General features: G+C 32.4%; 1 protein-coding gene and 2 long non-coding RNA genes across 4 annotated transcripts; 1 reads left to right on the top strand and 2 right to left on the bottom strand.

The window, feature by feature from the left end:
- Positions 1–2,827: 2,827 nt before the first annotated feature.
- On the top strand, positions 2,828–8,726 carry LOC125049118. Of its 2 annotated transcripts, none has more exons than XR_007116947.1 (4): positions 2,828–3,196; positions 3,300–3,552; positions 6,574–6,756; positions 8,697–8,726. It is a non-coding gene; the product is annotated as an uncharacterized LOC125049118 (long non-coding RNA). The 2 variants fall into 2 exon arrangements; XR_007116948.1 differs by having other exon boundaries at positions 2,829–3,196; positions 6,574–6,747.
- LOC125049119 lies at positions 4,583–5,939 on the bottom strand. Its single transcript, XR_007116949.1, has 2 exons — positions 5,714–5,939; positions 4,583–4,612 (listed from the first exon to the last, which is right to left on the bottom strand). It is a non-coding gene; the product is annotated as an uncharacterized LOC125049119 (long non-coding RNA).
- An 11,530-nt stretch (positions 8,727–20,256) lies between the features above and the next one.
- On the bottom strand, positions 20,257–21,573 carry LOC125049011. The gene is made up of 2 exons (XM_047648006.1): positions 21,486–21,573; positions 20,257–21,235 (listed from the first exon to the last, which is right to left on the bottom strand). The coding sequence occupies exons 1-2, from the start codon at positions 21,541–21,543 to the stop codon at positions 20,307–20,309; spliced, it is 987 nt and encodes a 328-aa protein (XP_047503962.1). The 5' UTR covers positions 21,544–21,573; the 3' UTR covers positions 20,257–20,306.
- Positions 21,574–23,233: the final 1,660 nt, after the last annotated feature.

Raw genomic sequence — 23,233 nt, 5'->3', positions numbered from 1 at the left:
GTCCTATGGCCTAACCAAAACAAAACTATATGTTTCAATTTCTAGTGTCCATATTTCAATTGGGAACGGCGGTCATGCATCAAGCGCCCTCACTATTTCATTTAAAGCTATTAAGACGACAGTGTAACTCCATTTTATCATGAAAAACTGTATTCGATCTGCGGTAACACATCAGTGGAAATTTATTACTGTGTTTTGGCGAAGACCTATCGTAATGCAACGCATAGTGGCCGCCAAATAGGTACTTTATGGTAATAAATGCTAGGGACTTTTAATAATCAATGTTCATATATGATTTCATTTAAAGTTGCAATTTTTTTACGAAGGAATATCGTCACTCTATTACTAGACGATGATAGCGGATTTAGTGGGTGTTACGTGAGGAAAGTGCGAACACAAAATCATATGAATAATTATCGTACCACATTTAATTTAGATTCATTCCTTTTAACACTACAAAGAACATTTTAGCTTAAGCATAACCACCAGCGGGTTCAAAGCACTGCCATATATTATATTTATCAGTATCAACCTCCTATTTGTATTAAAACAGTTAACGCACCGAGGTTATTCAGCCTCTATGATCCGACGAAAATTAAATTAACACCGAAAAACACAAAAAACACTCGGTGGAATGTAAGAAATATCAACTAGTAAGTATTGTTACAGTAATGTTAATAGTTGGCATTACTATGGTAATGTTAAAATTTTAATAGCCAGTTACAATTAAATTTGTATCTGTGAACTTTGGGTAGGTACGGCTAGCTAAACAAGGCTGTTGTGTTCTCGAAAAGGCATATAATAGTATTTATTTCCAAATATTAAATTATAATGTGTGGTAAATTCTGGATCAAGTATTTTTTTTATTAATAGGAGACTTAAGACTGGATTGTGAATCAAGATTATAAAATACGGGGCACTATTCAGTAAGACTAAAGTAAGCGATACATTTGTATTGAGGGGTGAAATATAAATATTTATTGTGCAGGTGGTATACCGCTAGAGGATATTGAAGGATAAATTGATTGTGGCGGGTCGGTTTTCCATTTAGATATGGAAATTTCCGGGATTGTGTACGAAAAAAATCTTTGATTTTACCCTTTTTTCTACAAATCATGCTAAGAGCTTTTTGAGGTGTTTCTCGGGGATTTTTATTTAAATTTAACCTAATGTTTATATTGAATATTATATAATTTTCATATATATTTGCGTTAAGTTACAAAAACTACTGAGCTCGGCTTATGTATACTAACCACACCTTAACAAAACCTCAGAATTATTTTTAATGTTTTTTTAAATTTTGGTCTGGATGTATTTGACTATTAATATATATACCACAAGACTCTATTAATATGTAAAAATAAAGGTACAAGCGCATATTATTTTTCTAAACAGAGCAACCATTTTCCATTCATTACTTAAATTACACCTAAAATATTCAATACGTGTTGAAGACTAATAATTTTAAAAGCCGCCTTATGACGATAACGTCCGTGATGATAAATAGATGACAGTCATTAGTTGTACACATGTATGTTGTACTTTCATTTGTTAGTGGGTCATTCTTTTTCTACACAGTTTATAAATGATAGTAGAAATATTATCTAATATAAAAAATTCTCGTGTCGCAATGTTCGTTTCCATACTCCTCCAAAACGGCTCGACCGATTACTATGACATTTTTATGCATAGTAAGCCTGAGAATCGGCTACTATCTATCTTTGAAACCCCTAAGTCATAAGGGGTGTCTAACCTAAAATTTTTTTTTTTCGACAAATTTTTATTTTTTATGTTTCATCATGCAAAAATACATACAACCCTTAATTTTCACCCCTCTACGATCAACCCCTGTTTTTTATTATCGATAGTTATTTTTATTGAACTAAAAAAATGTTTCCTAGAAATAATATACACGGCAAAACAACGTTTGCCGGGTCAGCTAGTTTGTATATACCAATGGCGCTACAACCTTTTAGGTATGGGCCGCTGTATCTGTTCCCTGATCATTTCTTATAGGCAAGTAGGTGATCAACCTTCTGTGCCACACACCGACTTTTGGGTCAAAGGCATGCCGGTGTCCGCACGATGTTTTCCTTCACCGTACAAGCGAGTTTTAATTGCGCACAAAGATAGAGTGTCCATTTGTGCACAGCTGGGGTTCGCTGCACTAGAGTAGGAGTAGAAATATTAGTCTATGGTTAAGAGGAGGATGCACAGCAGTACATTTAATGAACAGCTGTCAGTATCATAAGTATAGTGGCGGTAAGTGGTCCCAAAGTTCGTTTTAACATTTAGAAAATGTCACAAAAAAATGAGACATTATACAACAATTTGTTAATTGACAACGACAGAGGTTAACCGAACTTCGAAACAGTTAATTCACCAAATGAAATTGAAATGAATGGACCGAAGTTATTTCTTAATTAGACGACGCCAGAAGTTCTGTATGCCTCCTTAGAGTGTCGAAATGAGAGTTAAACTAAACTTGTTTACCTTTCCACAGCGCTGTTTATATGAAACTTCGCAAATACGTCCCCGCAGAAGTAAAATTAAGCTGAAGTGCCATAGACAAACTTAGACGCTTTGTTCCCGGGAAAATATAAATTTCGTATGCCAATCCATCTGGGAGTAATTTTTCCCGTGGAAACTTCTTCAAACATTCAAGTAACAATATTTTGTCGTTCGTTCCTTGTTTTCAATTTACATATATTTTATATGATTTTATTTACAAGCAACATCTTATTCATCTACACTAACATTCATGTTGATTTCATTGTTGGTTTGCATTAAATAGGCTCCAAAACTACTGCCCTGCGATTCTGTAACTCACTTCACACACCCTCAGCGCTGATTTTTGCTGTCAAATCGTTCGTTTCGGTGTCATGTTACAATTTGGTATTCTGTTAAACAATAACCGCGACAAAAGCGCCGCTCAAATGAGATTGTTAACATTTGGAACTAAAATTTGGCACTGCTACACTTACGCTCCAAAATTGTTGGTATTTGGTATTCTGATACATACCATTTGACATCTCATCTCACTTAAATGTACATTTTGTACGACAATTGACAAATTAAAAGTTGCTCTTCCCTCGCTAAAATCGTCATTTACCAGTGAGTTAGCCATTTTTAGCGAAGTTAAAACTTGTTTTATGTGAAAATATTCTAACATAGGACAATCTATATGTATCTTGGGGTAAGTTTATAAAATAATATTTATCAATACAGCATTATTTTACGAAAAAAATTATATATATAAACATTAAGCTTCGTGAAATTGAACTTTGTTATTGTTACAGAAGGCCCGTTTCCACTTTTAAAGTTTAAACCTCTATTTCAAGAAATAAATGATGTAATCCATTAAAAAATACTTAATATAATATCTATAGATGGCGAAGAAAATGTAGGCACGAAACGACCAATTGGTTTCTCGGCATTGGTTATTATCGCTTTTTTCCAATACTCAAGAAATTATATGGTATTGACGAAACCTAGAACATATGCTGCTGAGATGAACGAAGAGTCTAGTAAATACTAAATAGATGATCTAAGGTAAACATTTTGATTACTTTAGCATTAAAAATATAATTTTTATCCAACAACCAATTTTTCGATGCAGTCTTGATCATGTCTTGTCTCCAGCAGAGATAAGTCGAACAAAAAACGATAAATAAGATAGGTAAATATTGTAATATATTTGTATTTTTCTACTATACTAAAATTATAAATCTAATAATTTCAGAGATCCCCAAATGTTCAAAATTCCTGATAGAAAAATACATTCTGCCTTTGAAGAAGAAGAATATTACATGTGTATCATACAACAAGGCCCCTGGATATAAAAAGACACAATAGTGCAGACATTTTCAAATTATTGAATTTCGACTATCCTTCAATTTATAATAAATGATAACACAGTACAATTTCGGTTCCTATATTTTTATAAAATATATTGATATAACATTAAGGTTTTGGATAAAAACATTATTCTGCTTTACACAAGTATGAAATACCATCATTACATACATGATGGTTTAAGTACTTATTAAGCTTTTTTAAATTTATCGTTCATAACTATTACTTTTTACAAACTAATTAGAAAATATATTAAAATAAATATATTTATCTACAAAATAAAGTAGATGTTATTGATTAGCTCTATGTGAGGCTGTGTTTTAATTAGTTTTTATTATACTTAAGTTTGTTTTACTGAAAGTTATTTTGTAGTGTGTTAAAAGTTTACTATAATCATTAAATTAAATGTTTAAAGTTATTATATTGTTCTTTTATTCACCTATAAAGTAACATGGCTTATATATTTTTCATTTCGGCTTAGCTATGTATTTAACTCGGTTACTACGTTTTCTATAGGCAGTCATTAAATAAGTGGTAGATTTAATTAATCATTTTATTAATATAATATTATTAGATACAAAAAAAAATATTATGAAGTACACAATTATCTTAAACACGGTAATACAATTTTTCATATAAAAATCATAGTTGTCCAAACTGCATTCAAAATAGATTAGTGGTCTCGGTTTAATATCTCTTCTTAACATTTCAATAATTGGTCATTTTCTTCCTCATTCTTGACAACTACCACTGATGGCTGTAATACAATGATTATCTGTTAAAATTGTAAATAGGGAAATGTGGTAGGTCACTGTACTGACACAATAATATTGCATAGCAATTTAATTATTGTAAAGTTAAGGTAAATAATAAAAAAACTTGCATAAAACACACAAAAACTTATATATGGGATATCTTTGTATTTCTAAGTAAAGTATCTTAAAAACATGTTTGATAATATTATAACTAAGCCAAATATTATTAAAAGTTTTATGGTAACAAGGCTTAGTAATTTCGCACAGTATTTGATTCAGTACTATGAATAAAAAAAATCTTGAGCAAACCTATATTTAGACTCAAAAATCCAAATCCAAGTATGTACTTTAAAAACAATTATTTATTAATGAAACAAATCCAAGACCCATAAAGGGTATGTTTAGTTTTAAAGTGTAGTCAGCAGCAATAACTATCTTTTGATTGCTTCATTAAATAAGTTATGGCAATGTTGTTTCCAACATTTAAAATTAACGTTGATCACTTGAAATGGTATGAATTTGAGCAATTGAAAGCTTATATATTTGATCCAACATACCTAACATGATTATTTATACTTGTATTCTGAAATCTGAACAATTAAATTAAATTCAACTTGATCAATTAAAATTAATACTTCTTATATTTCATGAATGGAATTTGAAGTTAGGAAACCTAAAAATATTTTTTTATTTGACATTTTTAACCAACAATTTCATTATTCTTTACAATGTCGCTTCGATTTAACCTATTACATTTGACTTCAAATTTGCCATCAAACAAACAAACTTTGTTAACTGTTTTACTAGTCACTACTTATTCCTATTTATTTACTATGATAGTTATTATATTTCTAAAATAGTTTTAATAGAATTCAGTTTTTATGAGTGTTAGTAAAAACATAGGTAATATTGTTGTTGTGTGTTTGACCTCTGAATCACTTAAAAAGGTTGCAATAGTAGTTTCATGGCATCTAAAAAGTACCAACACTTGCACTTACACAAATGAATAAATATATAAACACTCATTTTTCTTCTTTATAGATAGGTACCCTTTTATTTTATAATTACTCAACAAAATATTATATAAAAACATTGGTATTAACCTTGGTTACCTTTAGTAACATTTTGAAAATTTAAAACACCTATCCATCCTGTTTACTTTGAATCCGTAGCCCATTTGCTGAGAGAATCACTTTTAGCGTGACATCATCTTTTATCTTTTTGTTAAGATAATATTCTTAAATTTTTTACAATATATCCAGATGTTAGGTATCCCTTGTTTCGTGCTGAAACATAATTAATATTTTTAAGTTTCTGTCGGTTTATCTTTTTTTTAATATTTTTTTTAATTCAAACGTCGACCATTTTGTTTTATTAAAAATATTTTGTTTATGTAAGATGAAAATTTTGACAATTAACTCTTTTTATAAAATAATAGTTATTCCGTGAGTCCACTACGCAGTAACAGCGCTCCCTTCGTCACTGACGTAATTTTTGGAATCTCATGGTATTCTGTTAATAAATTTTACATTACGTCTTGATAAGTGGAGGGAGGTAACCTAGTGAGTTGTTGTCTATTAATATCGTGACAATTGACTCATTTTATTTTATAAAAAGAGTTAATTGTCAAAATTTTCATCATACATAAACAAAATATTTTTAATAAAACAAAAAGGTCGACGTTTAAATTAAAAAAAATATTAAAAAAAAAGATAAACCGTGAAAATATCTCAAAAATGATTTATCTGATGGAAAATAATAGAATAGCGAGGAAAATTATTAAAACCCATCTGGAAATGGGGCCGCTTAAAGGTAAGTAGTGAGTTTATTTATTAGTCAATCGTAAGTTACGTATTTTGTTTATAACTTCCAATTAAGAGTTTATATTTCGTATTTACACGACAACTGACCAGCCGTGGTGTATATGAGCGACAGAAACTTAAAAATATTAATTATGTTTCAGCACGAAACAAGGGATACCTAACATCTGGATATATTGTAAAAAATTTAAGAATATTATCTTAACAAAAAGATAAAAGATGATGTCACGCTAAAAGTGATTCTCTCAGCAAATGGGCTACGGATTCAAAGTAAACAGGATGGATAGGTGTTTTAAATTTTCAAAATGTTACTAAAGGTAACCAAGGTTAATACCAATGTTTTCATATAATATTTTGTTGAGTAATTATAAAATAAAAGGGTACCTATCTATAAAGAAGAAAAATTAGTGTTTATATCGACGTAGGAAAGCATATTTGCTGTAAGTAGACAAAATACCTAAAGTGACTTTTTCCTGCCAATAGAATCAAAAAAAAAAGCCGCATCGAATGACCCGGGTCCTGTGTCTCTACGATGAAAAAAAAATTACATACGCCGTTGAAAACGCCCGTACTTATATTTTTTTTAGCAAGATTAAATGCTGTATGTAGACCAAAATCTAGTCATTTCAGACATTTTGTATTTACAGCAAAAGAAAAACTGCATTTTTTTTCTTTACAAATACTTACCTCTTCCCATTTAAAAACTTAACGCTACTTACAGCATTTCAGCGACGTGTGATTTTTACATTCGTTTACTTACAGCAAGTTTAGGGAACCTACAGATTTAGTTTTTTTTTACCATTTACGACATTTTATTTCAAGCAAACATTACATTACCAAATGACCCACTGCATTTCTAGATCTAATCATAATTATAAACTAATCTTACATCTTGAATTGCAATTGAAAGTACCCAAATACATAAATGTACTGCATACAGCATATTTACCGCCTGTAAATTGATAATATTTCCGCGCGTACATTTTTCTTCCTTAGTTACAGCGTTTTAAAGGTTTGTGATTTAAAAAACTGTTTGCTGTAAGTAGCCAAACACATACTTATAGTAACTTTGGATAAAAAGTTTACATTGCAAATGGTGACTGGCAGTTAAATAAATATATGTTTCAAAAATGGTAGCAATATCATGGATAGGTCAGACACTATTAATTTTTTTCCGAAATTAATAAAGTTTTTTGGCTCTGGTGAACAATTGCAATATGTCTACTTACAGCAAATGTGCTTTCCTACGTCGATATATTTATTCATTTGTGTAAGTGCTAGTGTTGGTACTTTTTAGATGCCATGAAACTACTATTGCAACCTTTTTAAGTGATTCAGAGGTCAAACACACAACAACAATATTACCTATGTTTTTACTAACACTCATAAAAACTGAATTCTATTAAAACTATTTTAGAAATATAATAACTATCATAGTAAATAAATAGGAATAAGTAGTGACTAGTAAAACAGTTAACAAAGTTTGTTTGTTTGATGGCAAATTTGAAGTCAAATGTAATAGGTTAAATCGAAGCGACATTGTAAAGAATAATGAAATTGTTGGTTAAAAATGTCAAATAAAAAAATATTTTTAGGTTTCCTAACTTCAAATTCCATTCATGAAATATAAGAAGTATTAATTTTAACTGATCAAGTTGAATTTAATTTAATTGTTCAGATTTCAGAATACAAGTATAAATAATCATGTTAGGTATGTTGGATCAAATATATAAGCTTTCAATTGCTCAAATTCATACCATTTCAAGTGATCAACGTTAATTTTAAATGTTGGAAACAACATTGCCATAACTTATTTAATGAAGCAATCAAAAGATAGTTATTGCTGCTGACTACACTTTAAAACTAAACATACCCTTTATGGGTCTTGGATTTGTTTCATTAATAAATAATTGTTTTTAAAGTACATACTTGGATTTGGATTTTTGAGTCTAAATATAGGTTTGCTCAAGATTTTTTTTATTCATAGTACTGAATCAAATACTGTGCGAAATTACTAAGCCTTGTTACCATAAAACTTTTAATAATATTTGGCTTAGTTATAATATTATCAAACATGTTTTTAAGATACTTTACTTAGAAATACAAAGATATCCCATATATAAGTTTTTGTGTGTTTTATGCAAGTTTTTTTATTATTTACCTTAACTTTACAATAATTAAATTGCTATGCAATATTATTGTGTCAGTACAGTGACCTACCACATTTTCCTATTTACAATTTTAACAGATAATCATTGTATTACAGCCATCAGTGGTAGTTGTCAAGAATGAGGAAGAAAATGACCAATTATTGAAATGTTAAGAAGAGATATTAAACCGAGACCACTAATCTATTTTGAATGCAGTTTGGACAACTATGATTTTTATATGAAAAATTGTATTACCGTGTTTAAGATAATTGTGTACTTCATAATATTTTTTTTTGTATCTAATAATATTATATTAATAAAATGATTAATTAAATCTACCACTTATTTAATGACTGCCTATAGAAAACGTAGTAACCGAGTTAAATACATAGCTAAGCCGAAATGAAAAATATATAAGCCATGTTACTTTATAGGTGAATAAAAGAACAATATAATAACTTTAAACATTTAATTAATATATATAAAATAAAATAAAATACTGTTTTCATGTCAAAAGGAAGAGACTGGCTGCCCACAACACAGGGAATCCTAGTGTGGGGGCCAGTGCACTTTACTTTATCTAAATATCTTGTATATTGTGCATAATAAAGTTTTTTCTTTCTTTCTTTCATTTAATGATTATAGTAAACTTTTAACACACTACAAAATAACTTTCAGTAAAACAAACTTAAGTATAATAAAAACTAATTAAAACACAGCCTCACATAGAGCTAATCAATAACATCTACTTTATTTTGTAGATAAATATATTTATTTTAATATATTTTCTAATTAGTTTGTAAAAAGTAATAGTTATGAACGATAAATTTAAAAAAGCTTAATAAGTACTTAAACCATCATGTATGTAATGATGGTATTTCATACTTGTGTAAAGCAGAATAATGTTTTTATCCAAAACCTTAATGTTATATCAATATATTTTAAAAAATATAGGAACCGAAATTGTACTGTGTTATCATTTATTATAAATTGAAGGATAGTCGAAATTCAATAATTTGAAAATGTCTGCACTATTGTGTCTTTTTATATCCAGGGGCCTTGTTGTATGATACACATGTAATATTCTTCTTCTTCAAAGGCAGAATGTATTTTTCTATCAGGAATTTTGAACATTTGGGGATCTCTGAAATTATTAGATTTATAATTTTAGTATAGTAGAAAAATACAAATATATTACAATATTTACCTATCTTATTTATCGTTTTTTGTTCGACTTATCTCTGCTGGAGACAAGACATGATCAAGACTGCATCGAAAAATTGGTTCTTGGATAAAAATTATATTTTTAATGCTAAAGTAATCAAAATGTTTACCTTAGATCATCTATTTAGTATTTACTAGACTCTTCGTTCATCTCAGCAGCATATGTTCTAGGTTTCGTCAGTACCATATAATTTCTTGAGTATTGGAAAAAAGCGATAATAACCAACGCCGAGAAACCAATTGGTCGTTTCGTGCCTACATTTTCTTCGCCATCTATAGATATTATATTAAGTATTTTTTAATGGATTACATCATTTATTTCTTGAAATAGAGGTTTAAACTTTAAAAGTGGAAACGGGCCTTCTGTAACAATAACAAAGTTCAATTTCACGAAGCTTAATGTTTATATATATAATTTTTTTCGTAAAATAATGCTGTATTGATAAATATTATTTTATAAACTTACCCCAAGATACATATAGATTGTCCTATGTTAGAATATTTTCACATAAAACAAGTTTTAACTTCGCTAAAAATGGCTAACTCACTGGTAAATGACGATTTCAGCGAGGGAAGAGCAACTTTTAATTTGACGTACAAAATGTACATTTAAATGAGATGAGATGTCAAATGGTATGTATCAGAATACCAAATACCAACAATTTTGGAGCGTAAGTGTAGCAGTGCCAAATTTTAGTTCCAAATGTGAACAATCTTATTTGAGCGGCGCTTTTGTCGCGGTTATTGTTTAACAGAATACCAAATTGTAACATGACACCGAAACGAACGATTTGACAGCAAAACTCAGCGCTGAGAGTGTTTTTAATATTATTAATTTTATTTCAAACGTCGACCATTTTGTTCTCTATTTTGTTTTATTAAAAATATTTTGTTTATGTATGATGAAAATTTTGACAATTTACTCTTTTTATAAAATAAAATGAGTCAATTGTCACGATATTAATAGACAACAACTTACTAGGTTACCTGCCTCCACTTATCAAGACGTAATGTAAAATTTCTTAACAGAATACCATGAGATTCCAAAAATTACGTCAGTGACGAAGGGAGCGCTGTTACTGCGTAGTGGACTCACGGATTAACAGTGAGTTACAGAATCGCAGGGCTGGACGGATTTAAATAATTCTCTCACCCTTAGAATCCTGTATCCCTGATGAACATAGGCTGTAGAATGTTTGCATAATAATTAATCCATATATAAACTTCGATAATGTAACCCAAACAGAGAAAACATACGAATTAATCTATATTTCGCGTACGCTGCAAAAACTATTAGTCTAGTCGACAAGTTGAAAATGGAACAAAATAGAGATACTGCTCTTAAAATTATGTGCGATAGCTCATTGGATCCGGAATGACGTTTAGAAAAATGTGCTAAAAGCGTGTATTAGCACATAAAAAATTGCAAAAGTTATAGACAATTAAAGATGAAAAAAAATGGCATTTAGTTTTTTGCCAATATTTAATAAACTATTAATATTTAAGAAATTTCAAAAGAAGATTAAAGATTCTGAAAGAGGAGGAAATTTCCAATAAAAAACTCCGAACTCTCGGAACTTTATCTCCATTACTTATAATTTTAATTTAACGCTGAAAATAGGTCGATTGCCGATTGGCTCGGCTCTGAAACCACCGATCACGCGGGAAGATCCTTTCACGACTTTGCTTTAGCCTACGACCTGACACAAATGGTCCCTGCGATTACGCGAATACCAGATGTGGATGGTCATAAACCCTCTTTGTTGGACCTTCTGCTGACTTCACATCCGGAGAACTATCAAGTCTCTGTTGACCCGCCATTGGGTTCATCAGATCATTGTGTGGTCCGGAGTACTGTGCCATCTACGCGCCCTTCACGGCCCCGCTTTATGGGTTGTCGCCGTATTTGGCACTATAAGTCAGCAGATTGGGACGGGATGCGGTCTTTCTTTGCGTCCTACCCTTGGGGGCCTATGTGCTTTTCGCCGGAAGCTCCAGATTCCGTCGCCGCCTCTGTCGCCGAAGTGGTTCTGCAGGGCATGGAACTCTTTATTCCGTTTTCTGCGGTGCCGATCGGTGGCAAGTCTCAGCCCTGGTTTAAACGATCTTGCAAGGTGGCCTCGCGTCGAAAGCGAGAATGCTTTAAAGCATGGGCGGAAGCGGCGAAATCTCGTGATGCCAATACCAGCGAACTTAAAACAGCATATAACTCAGCCTCCAGGTCCTTCAAACGGGAAATCACTAAGGCAAAGTCAGAGCACATCGCCAGATTTGGCGAGAGATTGGCCCAACTCCCATCAGGGACTCGAGCCTTCTGGTCTCTCGCCAAAGCTGTCCAAGGGAATTTTTGTCAGCCCGCCATTCCGCCACTGCACAGGGAGGATGACTCTCTGGCCCACACTGCGAAGGAGAAGGCCGATCTTTTGGGCTGTCTCTTCGCGTCCAACTCGACTTTGGATGACCGAGGGAGATCACCACCGACCATTTCGCGGTGTGATTCTTCGATGCCGGAAATCACATTCCGGCAACGTGCTATCCGCAAAGCACTATCTTCCTTGGACATTCATAAGTCGAGCGGGCCGGATGGTATCCCCCCAATTGTGCTGCGTACTTGTGCTCCTGAGTTGGCTCCGGTCTTAACGCGCCTTTTCCGGTACCTGTACTCCCTCGGCACTGTCCCGAAGTGCTGGAAGACCGCTTCGATACATCCGATCCCAAAAAAAGGCGATCGCTCTGATCCGTCCAACTATCGCCCAATAGCTATAACCTCCTTGTTCTCCAAAATAATGGAAACCATTATTAATAGCCAGCTCTTGAGGTATCTAGAGGGCCACCAGTTGATTAGCGATTCTCAGTACGGCTTTCGTCGTGGTCGCTCAGCTGGTGACCTCCTTGTATACCTTACCCATAGGTGGGCAGAGGCAATTGAGTCCAAGGGGAGGCGCTGGCGGTAAGTTTGGACATAGCGAAAGCCTTCGATCGGGTGTGGCACAGAGCACTGCTCTCGAAGCTTCCAGCCTATGGGCTACCCGAGAAATTATGCGATTGGATCTCCAGCTTTCTGGCCGATCGGAGCATCAAGGTCGTCATCGACGGAGCATGTTCCGACCTTAAACCCGTGAACGCTGGGGTCCCACAAGGCTGTGTTCTATCTCCGACCCTATTTCTTCTGCATATCAATGATATGTTGCAACTTAGCAACATTCATTGCTATGCGGATGACAGCACTGGGGATACTTTTTACACTGGCCGGGCAGGTATTTCTCGGGCAGTTGTCGATGAGTACCGGAACAAACTTGTGTCTGAAGTCGAAACTCTACTACGTGGAGTCTCAGACTGGGGCAGACTAAACCTAGTCCAATTTAACCCCAAGAAGACACAAGTTTGCGCGTTTTCCGCTAAAAAAACACCCTTTGTCGCTACTCCTCTTTTCGAAAACACTCTTCTTAAAGCCACAGCCAGCATTGGAATACTTGGCGTTGACATATCGAACGACGTTCAGTTTCGCGGTCACTTGGAGGGAAAGGCTAAATTAGCCTCCAAAAAGCTTGGTGTGCTCAGCAAGGCGAGGCGGTGCTTTACTCCGGGCCACCGCATGCAACTATATAAAGCGCAAATTCGGCCCCACATGGAGTACTGCTCTCACCTCTGGGCGGGGGCTCCCCAGTACCAGCTCCTTCCACTTGACCGTATACAACGCAGAGCGGTTCGAATCGTCGACGACCAATCCCTCTCCGTGCGGCTTGATCCTTTGGCGTTGCGTAGAGATGTGGGGTCACTCTGCATCTTCTATCGCATTTACCATGGAGAGTGTTCAGAGGAGTTGTTCGGATTAATACCTGCAGCTGAATTTCATCATCGGACGTCGAGACAGAATACGAAATTCCACCCGTATCACCTCGACGTCCGCCGTTCCACAACTGAGCGTTTTTCAAGGCAGTTTTTGCCGCGCACCACCACTATGTGGAACCAGCTGCCCACTGAAGTATTTCCGAACCAATTCGACTTAGGGTCCTTCAAGAAAAGAGCGTACCAATTCTTAAAAGGCCGGCAACGCACTCGCGAGCCCTCTGGCATTGAGAGTGTCCATGGGCGGCGGTATCACTTAACATCAGGTGAGCCTCCTGCCCGTTTGCCCCCCGTTATATAAAAAAAAAAAAAAAAAAGGTCTGCGGGTGAAATTTTTAGGATTCGCGCGTGGCGTCAAAAGCGACTACGGCACATTAATTAATTTATTTAAGGTATTGAATATTTTTTTTTAAATTTGAAAAAAATATGGTGTGTTCTGAACACTATAATTAATTTATTCCCGTTGAAAATTTTACTTAAAGTTAATTTTTCAACAAGTCAAATAATTGTTAACTAACGAAATTTTCTCGAACGACCGTCTTAATTGTAAGTGAAAAAAATGTTTAAATAATGGTCGTAAAAATATTTCGCTTCGTAGAGCCTTTCTTACATACATACTTAACAAGATCGTGCCATAAAAGTTAAAAAAATATTTATACTTTGTTTATAACAATTTTTTTACTTAAACAAAAACTGTCAATATCAAATCCATGTAATGTTGTTAAAAAATTTTTTTTTTTTCTAAATCATCATATAATCGTTTTTTTATTAATACAAGATATTTATTGATTTGCAAAAAAAAAATTCCCGCCATTTGTTGATAAATTTTTTTTAAACAAATTGATTAAATCAATATTTAAAAAAAAAAATATGATTTTTAAAAAACATTTTTTTCCTTAATAACAATTTTTGATTGTTTATAATCGTTTTTTTTTAATTTTCTATTGTTTAAATAATTAGTTAAGAAATTTTTTTTTTCTAAAAATCATAATTCACAGTCCTCTATAAGTAACAGAAAAAAATTTTTTTTTAATCAACAATTATTCTATTGTTTATTAACTTACCAATTTGTTATAAACAAATATTCAACTTTTTTTTATTTTTTTTCTAAAACTTCTAAAATTAACAAAAACAACCATATATAACAAAGTATAGAAAAAAAAATTTTTTTAAATAAAAGTAATATTCATGATAATCAAAAAATTTACCAATTCAGCGTTAAATTAAAATTATAAATAATGGAGATAAAGTTCCGAGAGTTAGGAGTTTTTTATTGGAAATTTCCTCCTCTTTCAGAATCTTTATTTGAAATTTCTTAAATATTAATAGTTTATTAAATATTGGCAAAAAACTAAATGCCATTTTTTTTTCATCTTTAATTGTCTATAACTTTTGCAATTTTTTATGTGCTAGCACATTTTTCTAGACGTCATTCCGGATCCAATGAGCTATCGCACATAATTTTAAGAGCAGTAACTCTATTTTGTTCCATTTTCAACTTGTCGACTAGACTATATTGACACTAGAGCGATGTACTACAGTTTTATAGAAAACATCAATACCTACGTATAAGTCATATAAGCGTTTTAAAGGCAGTTTTTGTCGCGCACCACCACTATGTGGAACCAACTGCCCACTGAAGTATTTCCGAACCAATTCGACTTAGGGTCCCTCAAGAAAAGAGCGTTCCAATTCTTAAAAGGCCGGCAATGCACTTGCGAGCCTTCTGGCAATGTGAGTGTCCATGGGCGGTGGTATCGCTTAAAATCAGATGAGCTTCCTGCCCGTTTTCCTCCTTTTACAAAAAAATGTGTTTATTACATATTTTATCATGAGTGCTAGTCACTTGTATAATGATTTCAAATAATTAAATAACACTCATACTTATTGAGGATTATTAAATTATTTGAATATCGTTATAAAATAATAATTAAACTTTGATCTCTTAATAACGTTTCGCCCAAAAAGTCTTCTATCATGTTATATTGAAAGCGAAGTAGAAATTTAGCAAGTTGATGAATATCTTATGCTATTGTCTCTCACAAAGTGATAGATTGGGACTTTCCGATGAACCTTTCAGAATCATTTTCTATTCAAATACTGCTTTGCTCTTACTTTATATAGATTATTAAGAGTCTTGCTCTATTATATTATTTAAGATGAAATCTGTACTGTGTGAATTTGATTAAGGTTATTTATGTTGTGTATGTTATAATAATATCACATGTAAGCCCAGATCAGTGTAACCCTTCACGCTCGTTGATTACATTATGGGTTTTATTTTGTGGCATTTACATGTTTTTCAAAGTATAATTTACATGCGTGGGGAAGTCTGCAAGCTTACCACGTAACTTTAATTTCAATATTGAGTTGATGTATTTCAAAGTTATATATCAGAGCTACGGGTGACATGGTGACATAACGACGTAGAATTGTCTGCCCTAATACCCTATTCGGCGATTACGAGAATTGAAAAAAGTGGGTGTGTTACAAACTCACAACCCCATCAATAATATACCTATACATACACCCCAATAGCATTACAAACTTTGTCTTAGATTTTTGTATCTATTCCGTGATCAATTCTAATAGACGAGTAGATGATCAACCTGCCGTGCCTGATGTGTTTGGGTCTAAAGCATGACGGTTTACCTATGATGTTTTCCTTCACTGTACGAGTTAAAGTTAAAGTTAAAACTCATTTATTCATATAGGTAACACAATGTACACTTATGAACGTCAAAAAAAGAAGTAAGTATACATACTTTAAATGCTTCTAATTTTACATTTACTGCCAGTTCTCAAATCAAGGGCGAAGACCGGAAGAGAAGAACTGGCAATAAACATTCACAGCAACTGGCAACAGAGTGAGTGTTAAACATGCAAATAGACAGTAAGTCCATAGGTACACAGCAGGGTATCGAACCTGTGACTGCAGGGATGAGATTCGCATTTTCAAACCACTAGGCCAACGCTGCCATTAATAAATTAGTTTTGCTTTATTGGAAGGTAGACAAAGAAACAATGTATTTTGTATTTTCTAAGTTCAGTTATACTACAATTTTAATTATAATTTTATATAATTTTTCTTGTCTCTTAACAGTTAAATGAAACTAGTTTGCTATTTAATATTGATGCACACAATCTATAAGAAATACATTCTAAGGATTTAGAAAATAAATTTTAACACAAAATGAAAGTAACTATATATTATGAAATAACAATATTATAACACTTTATTTCTTTAACAAAATTTACCGAGTATAAGCCATCTTCGCATTTCCAGTATCAATATGGTTTCCCATATATTATGTTGCATTCCCCCAAAAATAAATCATTCGTTAGAACATCGAGGGTGTGAGCACGACATTTCTACTCGATAATCCCTCCGCCGCATTTCAGAGCTTAGATTTCATTACGCAAAAGATTTAGTCACAAGAGCTCGTTCATACATCTACACTTATAATATAAAGAGGAAATATTTGTTTATTTATGTTTTTATGGCCTTCAAGGTCTTCGGCGGCAACATAAATACATACCTATTACGACACAAAATAGAAAAAAAAGTTTTGTTTATATATTGTTATAGTTCAATATTAATATTAAAATAAATAAATCAATGGTGCTACAACCTCTTTTAGGTCTTGGCCTCGCACGCTGAAATCGCTAATCCAACTCCGCTCAAAATAATAAAAATAAAAATAAAATATGTTTATTAAGGAACATAAGATACATGTATCACTTATTCCACGTCATTAAATTTGAATTTGTAGGCATCCCTACTCATCGGCAAAGAAGACAGAGGGTGTAGGCCGAGAGAAAAAGCCGGCGTAAAAAACTCTCGGTACTCTTTTAAAATATCAAATCATCAAACAACACTTATTTTAAAACAAATATCGCAAATTAATTAGAAGTAGCCTGTCTAGCACTAGTCCCAGGCCCTTTTATCAACTAGATAATCGTTGACTTTATAGTAAGCCTTTTTACACAGCTTTTCTTTAATACATTTCTTAAATTTATTGAAAGGCAGAGATAAAAGAGCCTCTGGAATTTTATTAAAGAAGAGTATCCCTTTTCTCAAAAAATCATTATTAGCCATTTCATTAATTTAATTTAAGGGTTCCTAGAAAAATATATTAATATTTCTCGAAACATATAAGGGAGATTAAAAAATAAGAAAGGTAACATTGTGAACTATATATCATTATGATAACCTTATACGAGTTTAACCAATTTTTAGAATAGATCATAATATTATATTAATACTCGCTGACCCAGCAATCTCCGTTTTGCCATGTACTATATATAATAAAAACTAGGGGTTGACCGTAGAGGGTAGATGAAAATTAAGGGTTGTATGTATTTTTGTATATCATAAAAACATAAAAACAAAAAAAATGACAAAAAATTCCAATATTTTTTTGGGATGGGCACCCCTTATCACTTAGGGGTTTGAAATATAGATAGTAGCCGGTTCTCAGACTTACTGAATATGCATAATACATTTCATAAGAATCGGTCGAGCCGTTTCGGATGAGTATGGAAACGAACATTGTGACGCAAGAATTTTATATACATATATAGATATATTAGTTGTCAATAGCCAAGTTATATCAGTTCAAAATTATATCAAGGCCTATTAAAGAGAAATGTTCTTGATGACTAATCCCTAATCTAAGCTACCCTCGAGACCCACAAACTTACCTTTGTTTACAATGTATCGGATGAAGATTATCTTAACGTTTGCGATGTGAAACCGTAAGTCGCAAATCAAAAAGCACTTTGTTACCAGTCCGGGACGAACCACATGTAGTAATAAACCCCAGGAGAGGCCGTAAACATAATATTAGTATTCAGGTGACGTTGGGGGAGACGCATTAACCTTTAAAAAGGGGTCAATGCGTAAAACTTGTATCCCCTGATATCTTATTCTAGCCAACTATTTGTTTGAGGGTTCCGTTGGCGACAGGTACCACTGAGGAATATTGATTGGCTGGAGATTAATTCGGTTTTCATTAGTTTCAAGTAACTAGTTGAGGTCATTTACCTTAGGGTTTGACGTTTAATTACAACTGATAGATTAACGTTAACTTAGAATATACTCTTTTAATTACATTTATTTATGTTAAATTAATTTCAGGGTTATATTTGTGTTAGAAGTTTTTTTGTAGATTTATTTTGTGAAAGTGTCTGGTTTTTTGAAAGACATTTGCATATACCTTAAGCTTTCCATCCTTAACACTTCCTACGTTTATTTTTATGTTTGCTTGCCTCCGTGTCGGGTATCTGGATGATTACCGACAGGTGTCAAATGACTTGAAGCAGCTGTCATATTCAACCGATCATATGTCTTTGTGTATAAATAAATTTCTGAATACTTTTTACTTAATATTATAATAATTAATATTAGTTCTTAGTACTTTCATTAACTAGCTGATAGCTGTAACGAACTTTTTTTTAATACCAAAAGACAGAATTTACATGTGTACAACGTAATGGTCAACCTCCAACCTGTGTGTATCTTGCATTTTTTTAAAATAAATAGAATTTCTATGCCATAAGTAGTCTACCAAAAAACAATTAAAAACTATCCAACTTCAAACCAAGGAGTTTAAAATGTTCGCAAAAATACTTTAAACGAAAATCTAGTGGTTTCCGTTGAGCATTTTACGAGAACTTCCAACGCGAGTGACTCTGTCAGGTGAATAATAAATGTTTAAGAAGTCAGCGTCCTTTTATTTGTTACTTGCTCTAAACATACTTTACGAAGTTTATATCTATAATAACATATGGGTACTGCAGTTTATTTTTATGACCAATGTAGACGTCTGGGGAATATATGAGTTCATTTAATTGATTAGTATTTACGAAAGCCTTTTGGGAATACCAATACCATCAAACTTAATGGTCATAGATTATACGCCTAACTAAGAAGCATAATAGGATATAACTAATTTAAAATTAAAGATATTGTTCAACTTATAATTTACTATGATATTTGAGTTTTAAAAAGACACACAAGTATTATATTTTTTATAAAAAAATTATAGAATGCGTGCATTGTGCAAGGTGAGAAGAATCTTATTTTTATAATTCAAAATTAGAACTAGTGAACAGTAAGAACATTTTGTCAGATGCAATGGTAATAACTGAAATATAACTTAATATTTCACATATACTAAAGCATCAACAGACATTCATAAACACATGTAATAAAACTCCTCATTTGCTAACGATACATTGTCACAGCTCGAAGCACAAAAGCTGACGTTCCTTTTACGATATGCCCTGACAATTGCGATTCAAGAGCCTGTAAAGTTATATCGGTTACAGTTACTGCTATTGTTTCGATTTATAACCCAATTGCGAATGATGCTAAGACATGCTGTATTAATGTATTATCCCAAATGCTATATATCTTTGACTGTGGAAAATGTATTTTGTAGTTTAATTTAGTAAGAAAATATCTTTACTTTAAGCAACTAGCTTTGGTTAGAAAGATAAAATGGTACGTAGATTGGAAAACAGAATGTCTACATCTAAAAATTTTGTGATTTTCAAATACACGAATTAATACAATATTTGGGTTTGTTCAAATATGTTTCTAAAAACTTGCTGACAGCTACTAATAAATAGTTAAACTCTTTAAAAATTTAATAATAATATGTATTCCCATATGGAACAAATCCTGTTTTCTTAGCAGGGGAATTATGAAGAAATCCGTCGTAATACAACCCAGCAAGAGGTCGAAATTCGGAGGTCAATTTATTATCTCCCGAGTCGTTAGTACTCCATCTTTCTTGATTTAAGTAATTAACTGGGCGTCTGTAATAAGAATCAGTACCTGGTTTCCTATCATTATTATAGTAGTAATAAGTGTCTCTAGTAAAATCACGTTTAGAGTAATTTATATTGTTAGTCCATACTTCACCAGCTCTGCTCTCAACTTGTAATTCCGTGGTAAGCACATTAGATTTAAAGTTTGGCCAATTATTGTCTGTGGAAGGAAGCCTAAAGGTATCATTAATGGGAGTAATAGGAGATTCAGTAATTGATAATGAAGCTATCATATCATTTTTATAAATTGCATTTGGATACGGTCCATGCGGCTTTGTTGTATTTGTAACATTAGTGGGTTCAGCTTCTGAAATAGTTGTGGTTTCAGTTGTAGTGATATTATCCCTATCTTTTCCCACATTTGGTTCAGTTACAGTATCAGTATCATTAACAATATTCTGTCTAAATGTATCCTCTTCTTTTACGTCATTGTTAAGTAATTCCACATTATTTTTACTCGTGACATTATTATAACCTTTATCTTGCGAATTATCTGTTGAGTTGCAGTGTTGGATGAGTTTTTCTGGAGGATCAATTTGAAACAAACCATGTTCATCGAAGTTTTCATTATTTCCCTGAATGTGGACACTTTGATGTTGGTTGACTGGAAGGACAACTACTGGTGACAGGACTAGAGGCGGTAATTGTAAAGCAAAATTTTGACCCATTTTATAACCTTGAAGAAAGCCCATCAGTGGGAACAAATGTCGCTTGTTTCGGGTGACTGATGCACCATCAGCAAACACTAAAACAGAAGATAGAACCATTAAGCTTTGATCCTATTTGATTTTCGTTAATGCTATAATAAATTATAAAATAAAATATTATATTAGTTTATTATAAATAAAAAAGTCACTACAGGATATAAGTCTGTAAAACCATACTTAGGGACTTAAACCCTATACTATTTATTTATTAAATAATGATTTACATTATTTAATTAAATATTATAATGCAAGGAATTTTTATTAAAGAAGTTTTAAACAAAATCTTACCAAATGTAAAACTCCAAGCTAACGTAGTAACTATTAACAAACACCCACCCACATGCATTTTGAGTTCTCAAATGATGTTTCCTATAACAATACCTTATTATCGTTTGGTTATGGATGGCTATATGCACTAGTGGAACGTAATTAAAACTTTGATAACATGTATTTTTTTAATGATTACACTTCATGCCACAAATTTGTGTATCCAACTACAGACTGAACTATTTCCAAATGAATTTGACTTAGGTTTCTTCAAAGGCATTTCCAATTCCACTTACCATCTACTTCCAGCAATTTTTAAAGGCCGGCAACAAACTTGCGATCCTTCTGGCAGTGTATTTTCATGGGCACATGGGCATTACGGTATCACTTAACATCAGGAAAGCAGTTCCATCCGTTTTCCTTGTTCTCTAAAAAGTAGTCATATATTATGAGATGTTTCTAACATCATAGACGTAGGCGTCTACGACAAAATACTTTAATAAATCTTAAAGAAGTATAATTTATACTATATAAATTCGACGAAATTTCACTCTTTAATTGTTTTCTTACTAAATAAATCCAAGCAATAAATGGTACAAAAATAAAAATGTTAAAGATCGTGCTGTTTGTCGTCTGAAACGGCTCGACTGAATTCAAGAAATTTGTATGTATGAGAATAGCTCGTAAACTATATTTAATACTGCAACATTATTAGAGTATCCAGAAAACAAATTCACTTCCCTTATTTCTAGCTAACAAAGTCTTAAAAAATTTTTTTAATCAAAAAATTTTGAAAAGCAAAATTTTCTATAGGAACTACTTTGATTTGGTTATAAATTTATCAAGTATGGTTCAATGTTGCATATGTTTGAGTATTTTTATTACAAAATAACAGATTTCTCATTGACAAGGTGAGTACAGTGGAACGTTACGTTTTAATGCGGGCATTGGGCCGGTCTTTCACGCCGATTTTCACTTTCATATATTTAATGGATTCTCGACGTTTTAAATATTAATCTGAATATCTATACCGTCCTTTAATTAAATAAGTAACTTGTTTTTAGGTCATAAGATTAATATTTAAAACTTCAATACAGTTAGCCGTAAAGAGTGCACCAATACTTAAGTCCAGCAACATACTTGGCAATTTTAGTGTCCACGGCAAGTGGTATCACTACGGCGCACATCAGTGCTCGAATTTAACATAGCGAAGCCGATGTTTGCAATTGTGATATATTCCTTTCAATATCCGTAGTTGTTGCTGTTGTCGTAACTTTCAGATCGCGCGGTGCAAAAACATTGAAGTCAACATTTTTACACGGGATTCATAAAGTACCGATGCAAAAACAAAATTTTGAAAAACCATATTTTTACACAAAAATGAACAAAAATGAACCTATCCTTATTAATGTTAGGTATAGCGAAATGTTTAAAAACCACATACAAATGATATAATAATTAAGATTACGCATACATTTTGTAAGTAGGACATACCACAGAAAAAAAATTGAAAGTTGAAAACAATTATATAATTCTTAGACTACACGACCTACTTTTTGTTAGTAATTGTCACCCCTTAGCGTATAGATTTAAACTATAGCAAACTTAATATAATTCCTGACATCGAACGATATTACTTTGTAAGCGGTGTTCAAGTGAGATAGTAATAAACTTCAGACAGATCAAGTTGAGTCAAATTGGACAACGGTACAAAGCGAGTACTTGCCTTCGTAATATCGTTGGAGGTGTGAACTGGGAATATTAAAATC

The sequence above is a fragment of the Pieris napi genome, chromosome 4 (assembly GCF_905475465.1).
Source record: "Pieris napi chromosome 4, ilPieNapi1.2, whole genome shotgun sequence".
Classification (NCBI taxonomy): Eukaryota; Metazoa; Arthropoda; class Insecta; order Lepidoptera; family Pieridae; genus Pieris; species Pieris napi.
The sequence above is the reverse complement of the archived record's forward strand: the minus strand, read 5'-3'. Positions and strand labels throughout refer to the sequence as shown.

Excerpts from the sequence above, each read along its gene's own strand:
- LOC125049011 (XM_047648006.1), bottom strand. The coding sequence starts at position 21,543 with ATGCATGTGGGTGGGTGTTTGTTAATAGTTACTACGTTAGCTTGGAGT. Across the intron at positions 21,236-21,485 it reads AGCTTGGAGTTTTACATTTG|TGTTTGCTGATGGTGCATCA; the intron begins GTAAGATTTTGT and ends CTTCTGTTTTAG.